The sequence below is a fragment of the Chenopodium quinoa genome, unplaced genomic scaffold (genome assembly GCF_001683475.1).
Source record: "Chenopodium quinoa cultivar QQ74 unplaced genomic scaffold, ASM168347v1, whole genome shotgun sequence".
NCBI lineage: Eukaryota > Viridiplantae > Streptophyta > Magnoliopsida > Caryophyllales > Amaranthaceae > Chenopodium > Chenopodium quinoa.
The window spans coordinates 38,581-63,799 of NW_018742250.1; the positions used below are offsets into that span (position 1 = coordinate 38,581).

Genomic DNA, 25,219 nt, shown 5'->3' on the forward strand with positions numbered 1-25,219 from the left:
TCGTTTTGTGCTTCATGGTTTCTCCAAGCCGCAAGCTCCCTCTTCTTCGGCTCAGCTTGGGTGCATAGGGGGTTTGGTGCAAGATCAACATTGTGCTTTTGATGTGGCTCTTCTTCTTGATTGTTTGTTCTCCAAGGGGTTTCATACTGTGAAGTCTTTACCTCCCAAGTGTCGTTTGGAGTTTTCTCGGGTTCTCAAAGGTGCCCTTGATAAGGTCATATCTAGGCCTGATGACATTTCTAGTTGGGTCTCTTTGTTGGTGTTACCTCTTTGTACCCTTAAAACCTTTCGCCCGCGGAGCAGCTCTGAGTCTAGGTCTTCAGCAAAACATCGGCATCAAGAAGAGAGTATTTCCCATGATATTTGTTCTTGGAGTGCGCCAGGTGGTTGCAGCTTGTTAGGGATACTTTGGCAGAGGATTCTCCTACTTTATTAGTGGTTGGTGATGAGGACCTTGATTTGGAGGAGCGTAATATCAAGCAATGTCGTAGGAAGATTTGGGACGGCCATTACGCTGCTGCAGTCCGGGTTCTTTCTTCTTCTGGCGTTGCTCCTTATAATGACGCCACTCTCGCGGATTTACAGTCTAAACACCCTACTTCTCCAGCTCCATCCTTGCCTGGTATACTCGTTGATGGCCTACATCTCGTTACTACTTCTGCTATTGTTTTGGATCAGATTAAGAGTTTTCCACGTGGCACTTCATGTAATAGGGACAGTTTACGTGCTCAGCACCTTATGGATTGCTTGAGTGGTGCTGCGGTGGCTATATCAGATGAGTTAGTTGGCTTTATTACCGGGGTGGTTAATCTCTTTCTAGCTGGAAAGTGTCCTATGGAACTAGGAGAGTATGTTGCTAGTGCTCCTCTTACACCACTTGTCAAGCCTGGTGGTGGTAACCCATTTCTAAATTCCGGTGAAAATTCCGTCAGTGAGCCCCACTTTTTTTATTTTTTTCCTTTTTTTTCTTCTATTCTCTGGATTTCTCACTTTCTCCCCCCGATTTTTTCACTCTCCTTCTTCCTACCTTCTTCCTTTCTTCTTCCACCTTCAATCCTCACCCCAATTTACTGGACAGCCACCATAATCAACCTCACCGCCCTTAACATACACCACTAGCCACTGCAATCTACCCTACCACCCTCAACACACCCCAGCGACCACCGCCTTCAACTTCACTACCCTCCACACACATCTCACCGCCCTCAACAAACCCCACCGAAAGAATAAGGGTCGATTTAGGGTTCATGCTTCAATTGAATTGGGGGTTTTCTTAAATTAGGGTTCCTATTTTAAGAAAACCCCCAATTCAATTGAATTAGCAGGTGGTGGTGGGAGTTCAACCTCAACCTTCTGCTTCTCTAAACTAGCCAAAGCTTCCTGAAGTTCAACCTCAATCTTCTTCCTTCCTTCAGCCCACTTGGCCTCAACTTCAACCCGCGTCTCCTTCTTCATCTTATTCAAGGCAGCAGAAATCTCAGCACGTGCACCACGCATGACAGCATTAGCTTGTTCTTCAAGCTGCTTAACTTCAGAAGAAGTATCCTTAACATCAGCAAGCTACTCTTTAATGGTGGGTTTTTGTTACAGAGAAATTGAGATTTTATTGTTGCTTTAGAAGGGGGGTTTTGAGGAGAGAGAATTTGGGTTTAGAGGTGGTTGATGCGGTGGTTGTTAGGAAGGATTTGGCGGAGGAGGCCATGAGCATGTTGGCCATTACTGCCGGTTATGGTTGTTCTTTGTAATTGACGAGTGGTGGAGGATCTAGTCGCCATTGATGGGGGAATTAAGGTACTGAACTTGAAGGTTGAAGAAGGTGGAAGAAGAAAGGAATAAGGTAGGAAGAAGGAGAGTGAAAAAATCGGGGGGAGAGAGTGAGAAATCCAGAGAATAGAAGAAAAAAAAGGAAAAAAAAAAAAGTGGGGCCCACTAACGGAATTTTCACCGGGATTTAGAAATGGGTGGTAATCTGTGTGCTTAATTAATTTAAGGGGGGGTTAAATAAAAATAATTTTGTTTTGGGTGGTTATATCAAAAATGGTCTTATTTTTGGGTGGTAATTTACAACAACAAATTATTATTATTATTATTATTATTATTATTATTATTATTATAATTATTATTATTATTATTATTATTATATTTCAAAAACAGACAAAGTCATACAACCTACAATAAATTAGTGGGAAGCCGAGATACAATCTGGGCCCCCACTCCTCTAGCTATAGCAAAGCCTACCCTAGTGAAGATATGAGCTGTAGCACGAGCCCCAATGTCTTGCGTCGCCGAGAACCTCTGAACCCCCTTCAGCAACGCAACAACTTCCTTCTCTAATTCCCCAAGCGAAGAAAAAGAGAAGGGAATGGAACCATATCCAATTAGCCGACAACTAGCTTCATACTTCACCCGCATCCGATGAGCCGCATCAGCCACAACCCGTCCAGGAACAAAGTCAGATAGCCCTGTCTGTGTCAGAGGAGAAGACCCTGTTAAGTCCACACATACATCGCGACCACGATCCCATGAATAAAGTAACACATCTGCAGGTCTGAGGGCCCCGTCATGTCCTCCAAACAACCCTATGTCAACCTCCTTTCTTGTTGAAATCCCAGATCTATAGCAAATATCAACAAGGGTATCCCAGACAACATTATGTCGATGTTTAATACCCACGATACCAGCACACGACACCGCGTGATCACCGAAAATATCCCCAGTAAAAACCCTAGAACAAGCATAGCACGGCGTTGAGATAGAGAACAATGGAACACCCAGCCGGTAGCACAACACACATCAGTAGGTCTTTGCGTTCATCGTCTGACCTAACCTAGAAAGAGGGACCGCCCGAAGCCAAGAAGAGGTGTGACCTCCCTGATGCGATTTCCACAATGCAGATTATCGAGGAGACAAAGAAAAGGCGGATTCTGCAGAAGCGGTAACCTTTGTGAAATATATATATATATATGCCAATTTCTTCATGAGTTTAGGGGCAGCGACCTCACTAGGATTACTCAAAATGTTAGACTCCACCATTCTATTGAACAAGCTCAACGCATCCTCAAAGGCTCGACCAAGGCCAACAACGCCAGCATGCCATAGAAGCCTCGTCTGCAACCAAGCATACTGTAATCGTGAAGCAAGAAAAGCATAATGACGGACATCACCTGCGGAATAAACACCAAGGCCGCCATACGCAAAAGGCAAGGTGGCAAGCCACCACTGCTAATCACCAAACCCAGGCCCTGAAGCAGTAACAATACGCTCTAAGGAAGATAAAAAATCCCCATCGAATGTGTGCTGAGTCGTCTCAAAAGTACTAGGAGGACAAGTAAGCAATGCAAAGTAGAGTTTAGAAACTCCGGTACAAGCCCTAAGCAACAACAGCTCGCACTGAGGATCATCAAGCTTAGCAACCCTATCCATAAGTGCAATGGTCTTGGTCACCCTCTGCAGCACAAGCTCACCTTCAAAACCGGAATCAGAACTAGCGGGACCACCAAGCAACTTAACACCACGTAAGGGTCGAGCAGTATTAGGTGAAAAGACACCCACAAGCTTGCTTCGAGGGTCTTCTAAAGGCCAGAAAACCACGTTAAGATGTAACCCAAGACAAGGCCCTTCATCCATAATCATCTGCAGATCCTTACCCACCACCAACGTGTCACCAATAACAGTGCCGTCATCCAAATACCAAGCCTGAAAACATACATCAAAAGTGTCTCTGATTTTACACACCAAGGGTTGTAAAACCAAAGCAAAAAGAAGAGGACCAAGGGGATCACCCTGCTGCACCCCCTGAGACGACCATAAGGTGTGGTCCCCGTAATATAATCTAGCTGGAATAGAGTAGCATAACTCAACCCATCGCGAAAGGCCCGGACAACGATGATGAACTTCACGTAACATGGCCGCACGATCAACTAGATTGAAGGCATTTTGAAAATCCAGCCAGTGGCGGAGCTAGGGTGGGTTCAAGTGGGTTCATTGAACCCACTGATTTTTTGAAAAAAATTAAAATCTTTTTTAAAAAAAAAAAAATCAAAATAGGTTTAAATAGAATATTTGTGTATTATATGACAACAAGTAAAGTTGTAGCCCAGTGGTTATTTTTACCTCCCATCACACAAGAGTTTGTGGGTTCAAAACCCATAACTCACACTTTTTTTTTAATTTTGTTTCATGAGCTTTCCCTGCTTCAAGCTTTCCTCTTCCTCATTCCCCCAAATTGCAAAACCCTAACTTCTTCCTCCTTCTCTTAATCTCTTCCCGTTCTTCCTCCTTCAGTCCTTCTCTTCCCGTTCTTCCTCCTTCTCTTCCCGGCGCAACACGGCAGCAGTCAGCAGAACGCCAGAACACGGTGGCAGCGGCAGCGCACCAGCCACTCACCCAGCAGGCCAGCAGACCCACCGTCGTCCGTCACAGCACTGACAGCCTCACAGCCGTGTATCGGTGTATGTAGGTAAGTGAATTTGGGGATTTTTTTTTTTGCAAATGTAATTTACTTCTCAATTTGGGGATTTTTTTTTTGCTAAATCATTGAATACTTGAAATTCATATGCTAAATTGCTAATATACATTACGAATTTCCAATTTTTTGTAAATTGCTGAAGTTTGGTTATAATTATCTAATTTACTTCTCAAGTTCTCAATTTGGGGATTTTTTTTTGTTACATTGTTGAATTTCATATGCTATTTTCTGTATTTCGTTTTCTGCCTTCTAGTTTTCATAATTTCATATGTTATTTCGTTTTCTTCCGTCTAGATTTCGTTTACTAATTGAGTAATTGACTGTAATCTTTAATTACGATAGTTTTAATTAGCTTTCTAGATTTATCATTCATTCATTGATTTCATTCTGCATTTATCATGTGTGTGTAGCAAACCAGCAGTATATACCTATTATACCATGAGTTTAGAGTCATTTTGGAAACGTGTCGGGAAGTCACAAAAGTCTTCAACTTGTTCTTCACCTAGTTCAAGGGATCCTCCAATAGAAGAACATGTGTCTCCTAATGATGATGAGGTTCCTATTGCTGCAACAATTCCACCACCTGAGAACACAGGTCCAAGTGTTCCAAATACTACTGTTGACTCCGATGATACTCGCATTTATGATGTTGATCTTCTTCCACATGACCCTGGAAAAAGAATTCCAATTATGGAGTATGAAGACTCGAAGAATGCTTATGTAGTCTTTTTTTTTTTCATTTTTCTATGTGTAATCTATTTGTAATCCATAGTTTGAACTTATTTATGTACTGAATATTTAATTATTGTATTTTTATTCCTTTGTTAATTATGATTTCAAATTTCGGAAGTTTCGAACCCACACTTCGAAAATCCTGGTGACGCCACTGAATCCAGCAATAACATGGAAAGGCCAACATCGGAACCACGATCCTCAATCAACCGATTCATAGCATGAAGAATCGCCTCACCTCCCGAAGTAACCCCAACACCAAATTGGAGACCATCAAAGTAACATCCTAAAGACTGGCCAACCATAACAACACCGACCTTCGAAACCAGACGACGCCAAACGGTACCCACAGCTATAAGACGATGGTAATCTGTGTGTTTAATTGATTTAAGGGGTGGTTAAATAAAAATAATTTTGTTTTGGGTGGTTATATAAAAAATGGTCTTATTTTTGGGTGGTAATTTACAAATTATCCTAATAATAATATTTTACTATAGTTAAATTTTTCCAAAATAGTGGTTTGTTGTTTTAATAGTTTTGCATATGTTTGGAGCTAAAATATATATTTTACTATTTTAGTAGTTTTGAATATAAATTTAAATATAATAGAATTATGGATTCTAATCAATAACTATATAGACAAATATATTATTAGGCAAAAAAAAAATGAATATTTTCTTTTAGTAGAAGGTTTTGCAAATTATGTTAAGAGTGTTTTTTTATAGCTATAAATATTTGTGTTAAAGATATGTCAAATCTTTTTTATTTTAAGTAATTATATATTGTATAAGATAAGGGAATTATTTTTGTATAAGATTTGTTTCTTTAATACTTAGAATTTTATTCAAAAAAAAGAAAAAAAAAAACTTAAGACACACCAAGAGATGACACGTGTCGTTGATGGTGTGTCTTTTAGTATATAGTTATTGATTGATGATTGATTGATTATTGATGTGATCAAAGTTGTGCATTGATAAGTGTGGTTATTAAAAATGAAATAACTTAAATAATAAATTTGAGCATTTTTATGAGTAAGTAATCTTTATGAGTAGTTTCCTAATTGATATCTTGTTAAAATAATTACACATCAATGATGAACCTCAAAATAATACACTGTTATTAATGGTTAAAAAAAAACAGAAAAAAAAGGTGAGAGCTTAAATTTGGGGATGGAAGCTTTGATTCTACTCTTAAATCTTAAAATTTACTCTTTTTGAACCGTTAACATTAAAGTTGGGCACTAGTGGGGTTGTATATACACATATTATATGCAAACGTCCATGTCTTCTAGTGGATTGTGCTTGAAACATGCCAAAAAAAAAAAAAAAAGTTGTGCCATATTGGACTCATCTCGATGATTTAAAAAAAAAGCCCCATACAATCTGCATCATGTGTTAGGTTAGGTCATGTAATGCTATGCCAACAAGTCCTCATTATGCTTGGGTCGCTGCATGGATGTGGAGAGTTCATGCTTGGTCAAGCCATTTTCATGTCATGCCTAATTGACCCTCATGCCTGCTCGATCCATGCCTAACTATAATTAACACCATCTCGAATTAGGTCCTCCTATGCTTGGGAATGAGTTGCATTTCACACAAGTTTAAGAATCAAATTCAACATAAACAACGCTGTGTAGGCTTGAGAAAGTTGACATAGTCATTATTGTAATCACTTTTTATAATAATTGAATTTCTGTGTATTACACTCATAATTTTATATCAAATATTTATTCTTGTTTATACATTATACAACATTTAGTCATTCATCTTTTATTATGCAACATTTATTCTTTAATTAAAGTATCATAGTGAAGTATGATCCTAAAAAATGTAAATTTTGGCACTAAGACCCTATTCAGTTAACCTTAAAAAAAAAATATTCAGTAAAAAAAAAAAATTCAGTTTAGTAAAATTAATTTCAGTTCAGTAAAATAATTTCAGTTCAGCAAAAATAATTTCAGTTTAGTAAAAATAATTTCAATTCAGTAAAAATCAGTAAACTTAAAGAAGAAATATAATAGAAAATCTATAAAAATAATTTCAGTTCAGCAAAAATAATTTCAGTTCAGTAAAATTAATTTCAATTCGGTAAAAATAATTTAAGTTCAGCAAAAATAATTTCATTTCAGTTCAGCAAAACTAAGATGAAGTGAACGGGCCCTAAATCAAACCTTGCTCAAAAAGTCAGATAATTAAAAAAAAATAACTTGAATGCCCTCATAAACACACTTTACACAATGAGGCCCTCTCCACTTCACCTTAAAACGATGATATTCTAAAATTAATTTCACTTCAGTAAAAATCAGTAGACTTAAAAGAAGATATATAATAAAAGATCTGTAAAAATAATTTCAGTTCAGCAAAATTAATTTCAATTTAGTAAAATTAATTTCAGTATTATAAATAAGCAAAAATCCTTTCCCAAAAAAAAAAAAAAAAAGCCAAAAATAATTTCAGTTTTTAAAAAAAAAGTTTCATTTACGGGTCTTACATACACTCACTCCATGATGCATTGTTCGTTAAGCTTTACCGCCCTACTTGCTAAAGCATTAAGCAGGTCTTAATTTTGTTCTCTCTTCTTCGTCTCCACAAAACTTCCGGCAAATCATCAATGGCGGATACCAGACCAATTGAGGCGTTAGGTTTTTATTCGTCTATTGCTTCATCCTCTTAAGGTTGAAGAGAAGTCCTCCGCCACTGTTCGCCGATAGTAGCCCTAACACAATTGATTCTCAGGTTCGATTTCGCGGTTTTGCTTCTTTGTTTTTACCTTTAATTTTATTGATTTGGCTTAAGTTTTATGGTTAATTGGAGGTTTACAAACTTTTGGCGAGTAATTCAGTTGCGTTTTGCTTGAAATTTTGTGATATTTGCGGCATTATTAGGAAATTCGAGCTTATTGTGTTACGAGTTTCTGGAAATTCTTGTCGACATGAAGTTTTATTGTTTTTAATTTTAATTTCAGTTTATAAATCATTTTTTACTGGATTATTGAATTTAGGCAATATTAGTTCGATTGATGATCCAATGTTTTTGATCAGTTTAAGACGATGAGACAAATATGCGAAAATCAATCAATTTCGAGCTGTTTTTAGCATTTTAGTTGAAATGTTGGTGGATTTATCTTCCATGATGCGATGCTAATTGCTGCGTTGTGCTATGTGTGTTTGTTCATTGAAAAACTTTATAGTAAGATTGAGTGAAATGGTGGAAGAAGATTGAAAAAATCTTGAAATAGGTGAAGAGGAGAAATTGAAGACCGTTGTAGAGGATTAGTGTGTGTAAATCCTGTATTTTGACGCTTTTGGACGTGTTTGTGGCGCAATAATGCTTAGAAATCATCAGTAAGGACAAAATTATTTTGAAGCTGGGTTCATTGGTCAGGATATACTATATAGTATTGTATCCTGAAATTCATTCTTTGATGTGCAGAAACTAGTTGCCGCATTTGCTTATGAGGGGATATTGAGTGTAAGCTGCAGTTTATTGATGGGACTAGATCAAATAATATACGTAGAAGGCTTCTATTGAAGTTATTTAGAAATCCAAAGCAGGACAAACTGGTAAGATAGGGTTTATATTATGTTATAGTTGTTACTGCTAAAAGCTTATTATTCTTAAGTGTTATGTGATCTCTCCCTAGGGTGCTTTGTCGTCCTTATGTTATTATTATTATTCTATGTTCATTCTATAAAATTTAAATTATGTGTTGATTGATGTTTTCTTAGTTTGCAAAGGGAGCTAAAATTTAATTTAATTACAGTTTACAATGTTGGTGTCTTTTTAAAAACTAATGTGGCTACGGACAATTTGGGAGTTTAAATAGAACATATTGGAAGAATAAATAACAATTAACATGATTTCCCTTGGTATAAGGATTTATAAAATGTTCTTTGGCATATGATCAAAATAAGTTGAAATTTACTCTGAAATTGTGCTGGTTATTTTTTGTTCTTGGTGATAGCAACAAACTTGCATACTTGATTGATCTGAAGGTGGTTTTCCTAGTTTCAGTGTTAAAATCTAGTTAAATTTAGCAATTGGAAGTGTGGAATGGTAGAATGAGTAAGTGGTTGTTGGATTTATGTGTCAGTCACTCTTATGGTGAAACATGGTAAATCAATATATTTGAAACACAAATTAATCTTTTCAAGCTTCCTTGCATAATCGCTGCTTTAAACTACTGCTTTTTTCTGATTGGGAGCTTTATATATTTGTATTGGCTCACTTTGAAGTTCCACGTTTATCTTGAGCCATCAGGGCCAAGATTACATCCTTGCAGTCTTTCCTACGATGTTAAAATTATGTTAAACATTTTATATTAACTTTCTATGCAGTACGAACATAAGATCATATAGTTGACCTCTACTTATTTTGTGTTTTGGGGTAAAAGAAACAACAATAGATTCTTTTTAAATTCCTTACAGTTTTTCTAATTTAATAAGTATGTTTTTGTTTTTTAAAAAATTAAAATTATTGGGTAGGGAGACAGCAAAGAATTGAGCATCTTGTTCATAAGTTTAAATAAACATTTTAGCAAGGTTCTGATTTTTTATGGAAGATATCATCCATGCATCCTCTGACCCTCTCTTTTGTTTCATGTAATTAAGTGATCTACAAGGTTCACTTGATTCTTTAAATCTTGATGGAGTATTAGTAGTTATAGAGGTAATCATATGCTTGTTTCACTAAATAAGTAAGCTCACTTAGAGAAATCTTGGATATCATCAGAATTTCATAGGAGTGAATGCAATTCATGACAATATAAGTACTTTCTTTGATGTGTTAAAAAAAAAAAGTACTTTCTTTGATGGCTTCTTACTAGATTTTGATCACATTAAGGGGGTGTTTGGTATGATTATTAGCAATGGAGTGGAAAGGAAGCAAATAAAAGGGAGGAAAAGATTCATTTAACTCTTACCTTTTAATTTGTTTGGTTTAGCCATGGAAAAGAATTACTTGATCTTAACTCCTTTTCTTTCTGTTTGAGGAGGGTAAGGGTAATTGTTACCTTAGGTTTTAGAGAGGTAACAAATAGGTGAAAACCATTACCCAGTTACCTAAATTTTCTAACAAACACTTGGTAACGGTAATGGTTTGATTGAATCTGTTTCCAACCCAAAAAACACTCTTACTTAACATGCTCTAACAATGTTTATGGATAACAATAGTAGAGGGAGATGGAGACTTTTTTTTTCACCAAACCTTAAGTCTGGAAGAATTTGGTATATTAAATGAGAAATGAGACCTGGATGCCTTCATTTCCTTCCTCTTCTCTTCCCCCAATCCATATCAATCCATCACTCTCCCTGCCATTCCTTTCTCTTTAAATCCTCTCATTCAAATACATTGTAAGTCTGCTATAGCACCAGCTCTTATAAAATGGAAATATATCTTGGTCTTTCACTCTTTTGCAATATTCTTTAATTTAAATCTATTTTCTAACTAAAATTTTTAGCAATTTATAGCTTTTACAAAGAGGACACTTTTTTTTTTTTTTTCCTTCTTAATTCTTAATAAGGAAACCTGAATTAATGTCTTATCAAGTAAATTTTGCAAAACCAGTCCTCTGCAGCACATTTACTTAATTAAGTTATTTCTTATCTTTATTTCTAAGTCCTTGAAATAGGTTTTGCTGCCACTAAGAAGACAATAAAAAGCTAGAACTTTCCAAAAAAAATGAAGTATTTAAAAACTTAATGATGCTTAATTAAGCTAATAAATTCTTTAATGACAAGGGCAGTTCCCTTGTTCTGCTGTTTTGTTCCGTCTAACTTTTAAAGGGGTGGCATTTGTAGTTTTTTTTAAAACTCTTATAGGATCTTGGTCAAGCACAACATTTAATCCCTGTTAGTGATATTTGCTCTCAACTTTGCCTCATTGTTATCGGTAATATAAGGTTATAAATCTGTAACGTTGAAGGTTTGGCTATCTCTCAAAAAGCTTGCATGGGAGCTTGGCTTGAGAGGTTAACATCAGAAAATTCCCAGGCAAGGTGATCTCAATAAGGTGCTTGTTAGGGCACATGAGGTTGTCCATGGTTGAGGTGATGCGTATGAAGTATGAATAAACATTAAAAAAATTTGCCCCTTCAAGAGAGATTAAAAGAGTATGAAGCAAAGTAAAACCTTACCAATCATAACTATGAAAAATCTGAAGAGGCCAGTTACATCTCCCCAATCTTCAAATCATCTAACCCTCCTATCATCAAACACCCTTGTTTAAATTCTCTTTTCCCAAATTTCTTTCCAGCTTCCACTTGCTGATTTGTTATATCCTCCAAATCTTCCTATTCTCTCAATCTATGTTACTCTGTGCTTCTCTCACACCCTCTTGTTTTGTGAGTTTAACTTTGTGCTTGCTTTTTCTCTATACTTAGCTTCCTTACCCTCCTTGTCATAGTTAAGAGTCTTCATTTTTGTACTGCATAGATATTGTTTACTAAATAGCTCTCTAAGATGTCCCGTAGATGGAACTATGAGTGAACTGAAACCAACATGTTTTCACAGGTATGAATGAACGGAATGATATTTGGAGTATTCTTAGGCTAGCTTCATTTTGCAGAAAGTGTACCAATCTTGACGTGTTTAAGGGTGATTTTTGATATGAAAGTAAATTCTGGTGATATAATCACTATCTTTTTCCATGAAGTTGTCCAAAAATGTGATCAACATTTGGTCTTCGGTCTTCCACGAACAGTCTTTATAGGTTTGAAAGGAGCTTTTTGATGTGTTTAGCTGTTTTGGAGTCTTTGGACGTTGTCATATTAATGAACCATTGTAGAAATCCATTAACAATCACTGTCATTATGTCCTTTAGCTTATGTGTTCTTGGCAAATTTTAGCACAAATTACATGCTCAAAGTAAGCAAAATACCATCAAGAATAGGTGATAGTGATGGAGTGTAAAGCCCCTAAGTTTATATTGGGCTATGTGCTATCTGTTATATGCTGCACTTCCTCAATGAGTTTTGTTTCGTAATAGGTGCTTCGATTCTTTTGTCAGTTGATGTGCTCTCACTTAATTGCTTGAGCTTGTTCATTTGTTATGCCTATCGAATGTTTTCTAGTGAGAAGCTTACTATATTTCTCAAATAATTTTTAAGAATGTTAATGCTGTTATATTTAAACAAGAAGCCTCGTCTTGATTTTGATTTGGACCCTAAATATATGGGATCCATTGAAAAAAAATTCCTCTCATTTATTATTGGAATTATGGAGAAACTAAAATTCTGTCAAATCTATGCAAAAAGAAGCTAACTCTCTGAAAACTCCACATATTATGGATATAATAGGGTGTAGGCCAAATTTGAATAACAGTTGGGTCCTCTACTTTGTTGCCATCCATTTCAACACCTTTTTAAGTGACAACATGACCTAAGAAAACTATGCTACTCGTCATGAAATTGCATTCTTTTTTTGAGAAGAGAATATAGAGTCCCAAAATCACTTCTGTTCACCATAGTCAAACCAATGCTTGATATGTCATTCTGGATAACATTATTTTGAAATAAGTTCTCTTAAGCTGCTTGAGGATTATCTTCATACTTGTTTATTTTGAATTACTCCGTAATATCCCGGGCTTTGCACAATCTTTCAACCTTGTAAGTCTTAATGGTGTTTTTTAGATTGTGTTTGGTTGCATCGCATTTGCTTTTGACCTGTATACCTTTAAATCACCCCCCCCCTTTATTCCTCTTATTACAGTTGTGATTTCTGTCTTGCAGTTGGAGATTATCTTCTGTCTCAAAGAGTGGACAAGCTGCAATGCCAAAATTATCCTAATTTCTAGAAGCCACCTGGACAAGTTTTGAATTGCTTGGGGATAATTGCTTTTTGAGGTAATTAATTTTCTTCAGTCATAGAATTTGAATTACTGTGATGTGCAGTGTGGATTTGCCCCTATAGAGCTTTAGATCATAATATTTAGGGATGTCAATGGGGCGGGTCAAGTAGGATGAGTCTCGGTTTGGCGGGTGGTGGGGCGGGGATGGGGATAATAACCATACCCGCCATGGGTGATGGGGGGCGGGGGTGGATTTTAGGTTGTACCCGCCCCATCCCAACCTCATACCCACATCTATATATCTTTAAAAACAAAATTATACTTCCTCTGTTCCACAAATATTGCAACAAGGATGAAATTATGCATCCCAAAGCACATTTTATATGTTAAATATTTATAATTATATAATAGTAAAAATTATAAAAAATTGATATTGTAAAAGTTTGCGAGACAGATCTAATAAGACCCCACATGACTATATTTTACTTTACGTATAAATCATAATTTTTGGTCAAACAAGCATGATGAATAGTGCAAAAGTCCAATTGATGTAATATTACTAGAACGCAGGAAGTATATATTTATACTATTTTATAAAAAATAATTATGTTAAATAAAATATTAATTATAATACTTTATAATACACTTATATAGTTATATTATAAACAAAAAAATGTGAAATATTAAGAATGGTGTTTTTTTTTATTATTTTTTTTTATTGTAATCTATACTTTCTTTGTTCCACAAATATTGCAACAAGGATGAAATTACGCATCCCAAAGCACATTTTATATGTTAAATATCTGTAATTATATAAGAGTAAAAATAATAAAAAGTTGATATTGTGAAAGTATTTTATGAGACGAATTTAACAAGACCCCACAGGACTATATTTTACTTTATGTATAAATCATAATTTGTGGTCAAACATGATAAATAGTCCAAAAGTCCAATTGTTGCAATATTACTAGAACGGAGGAAGTATTAATTATGTTGGATTGTGTATTTGAGAGGCGGGGATCAGGCGGGTCTTTGGTGGGGATTAGGTAGGGGTGGATATCCAAGTAGGGGGTAGGGCGGGGATGGTTTTGGAATTGTACCTGTCGGGGTGGGTATAAGGATGAATTTTGGACCCGTCGCGGGGATGGGGATGGGATGAAAATGCTAGGTGGGGATGGGGATAGGAAGACCAACATCCGCCCCGCCCCATTGATATCCCTAATAATATTACTACGTTTTTGGAGACAGGATTAGAAATCATGATGCCTTCTATTTTTATGTGGCTCCATCATTAATTTCAAAATTTTACATGCATGTTGCGAAACCTATTAGCTGTGCACTCTGGTAGCCTTGCTGTGCTCTTTCATCAAAGATAATGATTTGAAATTCAATCATGTGATTGTAGTTCCAAGTTCTAATCATGGGTGTTGGAAGTGGGAACAAACTTTTTAAGAGAGCGGAATGATGTTAAAAAACCATGCTATCCCTATCTGACGTGGAAGCTTATGGGCCGATTCTGGGAATATTTCACTTCGTTTTGAAATGATAACTAACTTTTGGACCCGTTCTACGCACGGGTTGTGCTTAAATTATTAGTTTTATTTAAAAAATTATCAATTAGTTGAATGAATTTATTTCATCGTCTTTTAACATGTTATAACATTTTATAAATTAGTAGTAATAATTGTAGAAAAAATGGTTTAAAATTATAAAATCAAATCTCTATTTACATAATAGTTAATCATCCATTTGTATAAAAAACTAAATACCAAACTTTATTATAAATTTACATTTTTACATCAAATATGAAGGTATAAAATTCTTCTTTACTCAATATTAATCTTTTTAATAATCATCTTCATTGTTGTAGAAATTTTACATAGAATTTTAAACGATGTTTCTCTAATTTTTTTATTATTTGGAACTTAAGTGATGTGAAAAAGCTTTATTGAAAATTTGTATTTATATTAGAAGATAGGGAAGATAAAGAATCAAAGAATTGAATGATGAATGTGAATAAATTGAATTGAAAAATGGAGGGAGAAGAGGAGAAGGTTTAGGAAATTTAATTTGTGATTGAATTAAAATAAGAATTACAAAATATAAAGAGTTAATGAGAAATAATAAAGGAGGAGATGAAGAGAATTTTTTTTGAAAACATAAGGAAAGAGAATGATTATAAAGAAAGGTGAAAGAGGAGGAGGACATGTGTCAACTTTAGTTTGTGATTTCGAATACTAAGTATAGATAGATATGATAGGCTTCTCTTTTTTTTTTTTTTTTTTTTTATTTTTTTTTGAGTTGTCTTAATTGAAGTAAAAGTTTTTTTTTTTTTTTTTTTTTTTGACCTAGACTCTGAGCATTTCCTGTATTACCCCTATATATTTATTTATTTTTGACAGCTACTACCTAGACACTTAATATACTGCACTTACATTTACTCACTCCTGTGCTATGGCTTCTTTTTTTTTTTTTTTTTTTGAAAGCGTGCTATGGCTTCTTAAGACATGAGACACCTCTGCTCTGCTATTTGGTACCTTCTCACACTAATTAAGCATCTGTACCGTACAACCAGCTTTCTTGCACCTTTGGGGAGCAACACTCTAGTCCTCTCTCCTCATCTTCCACTAGAAAGTGCGTGCTAGCAAATGGGTTGTGTTGTGTCGAATTCATTTTCATGTAACACTAGCCTGACCCATTTTATCAAACTAGTTTAAACCCTTGATACTAAGACATTTAGCTGTTTAAGATTGGAATTCAAGGAACTTTTAACAATATATTAATTTCTTTTGCTTGGTTTTGTATCATTTTATCTATGTTTGGCCAGCCCCTACCTTGCTAGTATAGTAAAATTTTAAAGAAATAATTATATTATGCTAACTCATATAGTCATACCTCTATATTGTGCTAATATGTTGAAATTTTTTATATTTTTAAATTAAGTAGGTGTACCCTTTTTAGTTTTGGGTTTAAAATATCAACACTAAGCTGACTTAATTATCAAATAGTTAACTTAAGTGGGTTAAAAAGGCTTGACCTACTTGGTTTTGTGTTTGGGTCATGTTGGGTCAAGGTTTGTCAGTTTTAGGTTCCACATATACGGAGTATTAAATGTGGTTGATTACAAGGTTTTTTGTATGAATGTGGTAAAAATGTGGGGCTGACTGATTGTAAAATCTTAGGAGGATTCAGAATCTTGGCTAAGTTTGTTTTTATTTATTTATTTATTTTTATCTTGAGCTTAGCGGAGAGGAAGGATCCAAATTTAAGGCATTATATACTTTTTTTTGGAGGCAGCAACTTGTTGGTAGGGATTGGAGTATGATATTACAGGAGGTAAAAATGGAAGGATGAAAAGTGAGATGAATTTAACTGAGGAAGAATAGTTATGATGATTTTTTTACTTAATTCCCTTATGAACGACCTTCTGATAATATCCGTCCTCTTATTCAAAATGGAAACCAAAGGTTTTATCTTCCTTTACCTCCACTGTGAAAACAACTCACATTAGTAATTTCCTTAGGTCAGAGCTTAGGTCATTTATTTATTTCATACTATCTGAACTTGACAGTTGTCATAGATAGAAGTATTTATTTGCTATGTATGGAAAAGTCATAAGATAGGAGTATTTTTTCGCTATGAATGGCAAAGGGTGTAATTTTCAAAATTTTCGTTCCTCTATTTTTAGTATTAAGTGATCATGAGGAAGACCCTCAGATAATTTAGTCAAAATAATGTATTTTGCAGGTTTTCATGTATGGGTGCCAGTACGGAAACAACGTTTTTCCTCCTAGTGTCTAGGTGCCAGGAGTATTTATTTTAAGTTGCAGGTTCATTTACTGCGTTCACGGTCTTCTTTTATTGTTTGGCATTGAGACATTAAGCCGAATCTTAATTAGGTGAGAACGAGATTAAGAAAGGACTGATTACCCTGGTGATAACATTTCTGGCAATTCATTCTTGATGTCATAGAATAATGACATTATATTGGAGTACATTTTAGTTTTTACCCAAACATGAGTACCTTTTTTACCCAAATCTAATTGCACCTATAGCAAACCTACTATTGGTACTCTTGTTCTATCTTCGCGGAGGGAAAAGTTGGTGTTGCCGTAAATTTTTAAATTTTAACTGAATCTTAATTAGGTGAGAACGAGATTAATAAAGTACGGAGTACAAATTACCCTGGCAATTACAGTTCTAGCAATTTATTCTCAATGTCATAGAATAGTGACAATAAATTGGAGTACTATTCACCCAAATTTAATGGTACCTATAGCAAATCTACTAGTAGTGCTTTTTACCAATTTCCTGTGGAAAAAAGCTAATTCATTTGATATTGGTCCTGCTGTAAAATTTTATAGTTGTATTGTGGAATTATGTCTACTTATTGATGAGCAGTGAACTTATTGTAATTTGTAAGCGATGAATTGATTCTAGGTAAGAAAGACATTTAGTTGAATGTTGTTTGTTTTGTGTGTGTGTGTGTATGCAGTGAACCTAATTCATACAAGGAATAAGTATTTACATCTTGCTATTGATGAGGCATTGATTAAGAAATAATTTGTTTGATAAAAAAAGACTTATCAGCAGAACTTATATGCTACAGTTGTATTCTACACATCAAACTTAATCACATCAAATCACATAAATGATGCTCTTTTACAGTTTTGTTTTTGTGAAAGTTGATTTTTAAGTGATTGTTGATGACTAATTACAATTCTTGTGTATAAATTTTTTTTTTCTTCCATTCTTTGTTGCTTACAACCTTAATTTTAAATTTATAATGTATAATTGGTTTAATAATGTGGCAAGTAAGATGGTAAGAGCACTATGTCTATGATGAGCGTGTATGGTATGTGGGAGCTTATCCAAGTGTGCGTAAAAATATACTCACAGGGTTCTATATTGTAGTGCATGTGTTTTCTACTTCGGTTTTTTTTTTTTGGTGTCCTGACATGTTGTGTTTATATCTAATGTTTTATCTTAAAAAATTACTCTTTTTTTTTTTTTTTTTTTTTTTTTGGGTTTTTCTACATAGTAACCTCGTTTTTTTTTTCACTTTTCTACGCTGTGATCTAACATATATGACTTTCTACGCTATCTTAAAGTATGAAAAGTCACTATATTGTGACATCGCCGTTAAATTGTCGTTAGTTGCTTCCGTTAACTGTTACTATTTCCGTTAATGGGGCCCAACCACCGTCCAGCCACCTTCCAGCCACCCCACTGCCACCCCCTCCGCCAGCCACCCCTCCCCCCTCCCTTTCCCCCACCTACGCAGCCCCTCCATTTCCAGCCAGTTCACCTCCACGCTCGTACTTCCCTGTCCGGCCGCCCTTCCCCTGCCAACCTTTTTTCACCGCTCCCCCTTCACCTCATTCCTTCTTAAATTCCGGCCACCCCCAATAAGACCATTACTTGTACAAATCTAAGCAACTCTTCTCAAAATTTCAAATTAAAAATTTAATAAATCAATGTGGAAATTCAGCAAACAATGGTTGCAACGACATATTAGTGATATCACTCAATTTAACGTGTAACATCATCAAAGATTAACACAATTGAAGCTAGAATGTTAATTAACTCAAACAAATGCTTATTTGCAGCAACTATTTTCATCAAAACTATCATATACCCAAGAATAGATCAACAATTCACAACTAGAATTAACTAACTGGGGCGACATTAGGTTTTCAGACCTAGTGAGCAGAAAGGGGAGGAGTTGTTGCGCGCTTAGGTTGAAGGAAAGGCTGAGAGGAGATGGCGGCACGCAGCAGGTTGAACGGTTGGCCAGAGGCGATGGCGGCACGACGCAGCAGGTCGAACGAAAAAGAGGAGGGAGAGGATTTGGCAACCCAAAACGTTAGCGGTGAATGGCGGGAGGGGGCTAGCTATTGAGGGTGGTCGCGATTCTGGTGGTTATGGAGGGAAGAAGGGGAAGGGGAAATGAAAAAAAAAAATTAATATTTTCATTTTAACGGAAGCAACTAACGGCAGTTTAACGGTGAGGTCACAATATAGTGACTTTTCGTTCTTTAGGGTTACAACGTAGAAAGTCATATATGTTAGGTCACAACATAGAAAAGTGAAAAAAAAACGAGGTTACTACATAGAAAAACCCTTTTTTTTTTGTTACCTTTTCCCCAATTTTCATGCCATTATTTACTTTTTTTTTTTTTCATTTCTAAAAATATTACACTCGGCAAATTAAATTAAATAATTCTTTAGAAAAAGTTTATGAAACTGTACATTAACCATCAATAGAAAAAAAATCTTTTGTGTTGATGGAAAGTAATACCTGTAAATCTTAGGCTCTGTTTAGTTCATCTTATTTTTGCTTATATGAACTTATCTTATCTGGTCTGGTCTGGTCTGGTCTAATATGATCTTATTGTCTGATTTGACCAAATTTTAACCTTAAGTGTACGATAATCTGTAAGGAAAAAATATATCAAGTGGGATCTTGTTAGATTCGTAATAATGTGTATTTTATTAATATGTAATTTTCATAATATTTTTTAGTTACGAAATTAAAGATATTTAGCGATAAAAAATTGCACATAAAACGATGATTTGAAATGAACTTATTTTTTTTTATCTGAACTTATTTTTTTTTTATCTGAACTTATTTTTTCTGAAATAAGTAAAAATAAGTTGAATTAAACAAGGCCCTACTCTCCCCAATTTTAAATACTTGCTCCATTTTTACTTTTTGCACTATTCATTCATCCTACTTTGACCAATGTTTGTGATTTATACATAAGAAAAAATATGCTTTTGTGGGTACTTGTTAGAACGTCTCAATGAATAGATTATTAATTTTTAATTGTTAGAATTTATACTTATTAATAATTAAAGATATAATTGATCAAAAATTTGTATCGGTATACATGTCCAGATTAAATGGAGCAAAGTATTTAAAAACGGAGGAAGTATAAAGTATTTGTTAGTGTATAATGTTTGAAAACATAAGATTTTATAGATTCCAATTAGTTTAGATATTGAAACAAAATAAATGCTTTATAAGTTCAAATAAATAAATTCCAGTGGAAAGAACATAAGCTTTAAAGAGATTTTTATTTATCGATCTGGTGACTTTAGTAATATCTGTGGGGACTTTGTGGTTGCTTATTTATGGGTTGACTCAATCTATCCAAAGAATTAAACAACAATTTTATTATATGCTGATGTTATAGGTGTATGGTGAGTCAGGAAACTCCGGATTGAAGTTATGGGGAGGCTGATAACTGGTAAAATCCTTAGTCCATTAACTCAACAGTACTACATTGGCGGGTTGTCAACTTGTCAATCCAAAACATTAGCTGCGTTGGAGAACTTAAAATTCAACCGTAGAAGCAAGTTAATGTTTGCCTGATAGTTTTTTTATGTCTACTCATTTCTTATGAGAATTGGCTAAGCTTATGTTTGCCTAGCATTATCTTTCGTTTCCCCACCTAGTTTAGAATAATTCCTCTGTAACAACAGGTACTAATTATTTGTATCAATGACATGAACATTCATATTATACCTCAATTTAAAATTAAAAATCATGGTTATAGTATAATTTGAATTAGTAACGTGATAGTTAAATTGAGGTTGTAGAGAACAATTCCTTTCCTTATATTATATTTACAATGCCTTCATTTTCAATTTGTTGGCATTTTGGGTATTTTTTTTTCCCTATTCCAAAAGGTTTTTTGCCCCTCTTTTTTTTTTACGTAGTAATTTTTTTTTTTTTTTAATACTTCTATATAGTCTTTTCATTTATTCATTAAATAAGGCAAGTAGGTTTATACTATTCACACGTGCTTACTGATTAAAGTACTACGTATTTATTATCAATAGATTATTGCTGCTGCTAAAATTTAATTCATTCTACACATTTTCCTAAAATACGTAGGGTATATTCTTGGTTAAAGTGTGTTACCATAAGTTTAAGGGATTACACTAACCATGGTGATTGGTGAGATAGGTGAAGAGACAAGAAGGTCATCAACTACATAGAATATTAGTTTAAAATTCAATGTGACATGATAAGTTTGATTTGACATTTAGCTTGCCATTAGAGATGTTAGTGAACTTAATCCATACGTGTATTTTGAAATCTACTCCGTAGGAAGTAAAAGGGAAAAGTAATTGTTTTAGAGGTGTTAAATTCTAAACCTATTATTAGTCTAAATATATTTAATGAAGTTTGAGTAAAATCTATGAATAATTAACATATTCAAATTTGACACACATGTCAATATATGACTTTATAGATGTATAATTAAATATAGTAAAAAAATAAAAAGTTGATATTTTAAAGCTTTATATTAATACCTATTTAACAATATATTTCTTGATACAATTCATTGTTAATAATTTATTATAGAACTATGGTAATAGTTAGTGTATGAATATTGAAAAAAAATCTAAGTTCTTGTTTAATTCACCTTATTTTTGTTGAACTGAAATTATTTTTTCATTAAAACTGTAATTATTTTTACTGAACTGAAATTTTTTTGGTGAACTGAAAATTATTTTTGTTTGAAGTGAAATTATTTTTATTGATTCTCTATTATATTTCCTTTTAAAATTACCGAGTTTTACAGTATTAAAATTATATTTACTGGACTAAAATTATTTTACTGAAGTGAAATTATTTTACCGAATATTATTTTTTCAAGGTGAAGTAAACCGGGTCTAACATGTCATTTATTTCGAAGACCGGAGAGAGTATGATTTGTTTCCTTCGATAACCAAAAAATGAAATTGTGGCAAGTACTTCGTGCTTCCTCTTTGTTTTAATAAGTGTTACACTTCTTTTTTGGCAAAAAGCTACCTTTCTTTACAATTTTTAAATACCTTCAACTACCCACTTACCTTATTTATTTAAGTCAATTAAATTGCCTAAAACTATGTGCCGGTCAAATTGTAACACTTATAAAACACGAAGGGAGTATATGGTTATTGTACCGGAAAGAAAGGGTTAGTTAACCAACCTAGTATAATGCTACTATAGGAGCTGTAACCAAATCATGCCTTAGCACTGATACAATCTAGTTTGGTAAATTAGGTTTTTTAAAAGGTTCGGTTAATAGGATCAAGATTGATGAAAACAGAATTTTCATTAAAAATGTTTTTGGTGCAAATCTCTCTCTGGGATTAACCTGCATCTGTCACGTGCAATTATCCTACTGATGTACGAGTAATAATATTTATCACCAATCCCTTATCATCTATCGAGAATGTTGTCCGTAGCCTGTTTTGAACCTTATTATCAGTATTCAGTGTAAGTTGATAGACAGCTATGCTGTTTGTTAGCAGTGACTTTTTATGTTTTTCACCCGTCATTCTTCTCTATTTCTTCGATGCAAATCCTATAATTTGCCAATCGATGCAATAATTTCTTGGTATATGTCTTATATACTGTTATAGGAGTGCTAAATGCTTCTATCAGCAGTGGTATGGTTCGTTTTTTGCTATTATAAATGCTCTCCCTAAGCTTGAATGACTGATGTCTGCTGGGGCACAGCAACAACTAGAAGCTTGTCAATGATAAGTTATGAATATTTTATTAGTGATTTTTGGTTATCGAGGTTAATGTACTGAAAAACTAAGCTCAACTGGTTCTTTTTCGTGCGATTTCGGTTCATGAAAATTCCATAACAAATTTTGGGTAATAGACTCGAATACATTTTAATATGGTTTTGCCTTAACTCTGTGAGACTGTGATCTAGAGATATGTATGTTCAAATTCTGAGGGTAGAGGATCTATAGTAGCCCTGAGGTTGCCTGTATGATTGCATCTTACTATTGATTCTGGATGACTCTCTGGATCTACATTGGATATCACGTGAATGAGAAGTTTTGCTTAAAATCTGAGAGGAGTTTACATGCCATGCTAAGGTGCCTAATGATCCACATCTTAAGGTTAATGGTTGATGAGCATGTTGAACTAATGAACTATCCATATCGTTTAGTCTTAGCCATTATGCAGACACAATTATGCTATTTTGATAGGCAGTGGCTCGTCATGTAGGTCCCTATGAGGCCTACTGTGCAAAAGCGAGGAAAACCCCATCCCTCCGTTTCCTTTGCCATCTCCATGTCCTCATTAGGACCCATATAGGGTTTTCCTCTCTTTCTACGTATAATACATGTACGAGGTGTACCCAGACTGCCAATTTGAACAAATTCCCCCCCCTCCCCAACCCATCCTAAAATGAAATAAATTACAAGGAAATAGAAACAACATAGCTAAGTTTCGTGAAATAATGATTGAACAAACTCTCTGTCATTGAATAAATGCATGGTTTTGCATGCATATATACCCCCTAGCTCCCAAAAACCTAGTTCCAACGCCGCATGCACGCACACACAAAAGATTTCCCTAGTTCACATCTCCACTCCTGTTTTTCTCTTGCGATGGATCGCCAGCTCAGTCACAAGAAAAGCCTTCTTGCTTCTTTGATGAAGATTTTACAGAAGATCAATCACCCAGCTTTCAACACCTCTCTAAGCATAACCAAAATTTTCTTGCTCGCCTTTCATGGCACCCATTTCTACCCTGATACCTCACCGATGATGTCTCAAAGCCCTGAATCATCCTGGTCTCCCTCTCCTTCGTTAACCCCTCTCATCCTTCTCTTCTCTACTGCTGTATCTCCTCTCTCCGTCGTGATGGTGATATTTATTCTCTCACTGTATTCGGTGACCTAGTCTTAACTGGTTCAAGTAGTCGTCGAGTCTATGCATGGCAGTCACTGACTGCCATGCAAAGGGTTACATACAATCTAGCTCCGGCGAAGTCCGGGCCATGCAAGTCTATGATGACATGCTCTTCACTGCACATAAGGATCATAAAATTAGGATATGGAACATGAGAACTTGCAGTGGTAGCTTTAGGGCTAGAAAAGTCCTTACCTTACCTTGTGCTAGCCATTTCAAGAGTTTCATTTGTAGGTCTGTTGTCCCACACCATAGGTTAAACTGCTAATAAGCCAATTACACCACAACATAGGGATATTATCTCTTGCATGGCTTTTTACTATGTTGAAAGTATTTTATACACTGGCTCATTTGATAAAACTATCAAAGCTTGGAAGTTAAGTGTAAAGAAGTGTATCGACTCGTTTGTAGCTCATGGTGACCACATCAATGACATGGTGGTCAACCAACAAAGTGGCTACCTTTTTACTTGTTCTTCAGATGGAACAGTAAAGATGTGGTTAAGGGTTTATGGTGAACACAGCCATGTCCTTATTAAGGTCTTTAGTTTTCATACCTACCCTATTTATGCCTTGGCTTTAGGTGTGTCACCATCACAAAGGAGTTTCTTGTATTCCGGATCTTCTGATGGATGTATAAATTTCTGGGTGCAAGAGATTTCTACTCACTACAATCACGGTGGAGTCTTAGAAGGGCATCAGTTTGCGGTTCTTTGCCTAGTGACCCTAGATAATTTGGTGATTAGTGGGTCTGAGGACTCGACGATCAGGATTTGGAGGCGAGAGAAAGTAAGATTTACTCATGAGTGTCTTGCTGTTTTAGAAGGGCATAGAGGGCCTGTGAGATGCTTGGCTGCTTCTTTGCAGGACGAGCTTGTAACGAGTTTCTTGGTTTATAGTGCTAGCTTGGATCAGACATTTAAGGTGTGGAGAGTAAAGCTCTTGCGAGAAATGAAGAAATCCCCTGGCCGCCATAGCAATGGAGATGATGATACGGAAGATACAAATTCTGCAGGGTGTGAGCCTAGCCCTGTGTTGTCTCCTTCATGGGTTAAGAAGAAGCTTCAATGTCGTAGTCTTAAATAGTTCGTTTAATTACAAGTTTTCAGGTTTTATTTGTAATATGTAATATCACTAAGTTAGAATATCCTCTTAGGACGATTCAAATAAAGTAGATTATGCATGTTTATGTAAGCAGTTGAAGTTATTTCAGCAACGAACATGTAGTACGTATGTATTATCAGTCTATTAAATTATGTTCTATTCCATGTAATATTGCACCATTACATATGAATTTAAATTATCAATACAATAAGCTTGTCATGTAATAATGCACCATTACATATGAATTTAAATTATCAATACAATAAGCTTGTTGTCTTAAAACCATGCATTGACCATGAAAGAAATTTTTTTTGAGAAATATCACGTCTTCACCCTTACCTTGGAAATTTTTGCAGCATATTTACAGCTCGCAGGTAACCATCCTCAGGAAAACAAATGCATTCGAAGTATCATGT

General features: G+C 34.9%; 1 protein-coding gene and 1 long non-coding RNA gene across 4 annotated transcripts; both read left to right on the plus strand.

Moving 5' to 3' along the window:
- Positions 1 to 7,262: 7,262 nt before the first annotated feature.
- Positions 7,263 to 20,316, plus strand: LOC110682841. 3 transcript variants are annotated; one of them, XR_002503489.1, is made up of 4 exons: positions 7,263 to 7,935; positions 8,632 to 8,762; positions 12,926 to 13,039; positions 20,184 to 20,316. It is a non-coding gene; the product is annotated as an uncharacterized LOC110682841 (long non-coding RNA). The 3 variants fall into 3 exon arrangements; XR_002503488.1 differs by lacking the exon at positions 20,184 to 20,316 and adding an exon at positions 16,732 to 17,462; XR_002503487.1 differs by lacking the exon at positions 20,184 to 20,316 and adding an exon at positions 15,471 to 15,893.
- A 3,690-nt stretch (positions 20,317 to 24,006) lies between these two features.
- On the plus strand, positions 24,007 to 25,016 carry LOC110682825 (protein JINGUBANG-like). The gene has a single exon (XM_021859173.1). It carries the CDS (start codon positions 24,009 to 24,011, stop codon positions 24,783 to 24,785), a length of 777 nt encoding a protein of 258 aa, XP_021714865.1. The 5' UTR covers positions 24,007 to 24,008; the 3' UTR covers positions 24,786 to 25,016.
- The last annotated feature ends 203 nt before the right edge of the window (positions 25,017 to 25,219 follow it).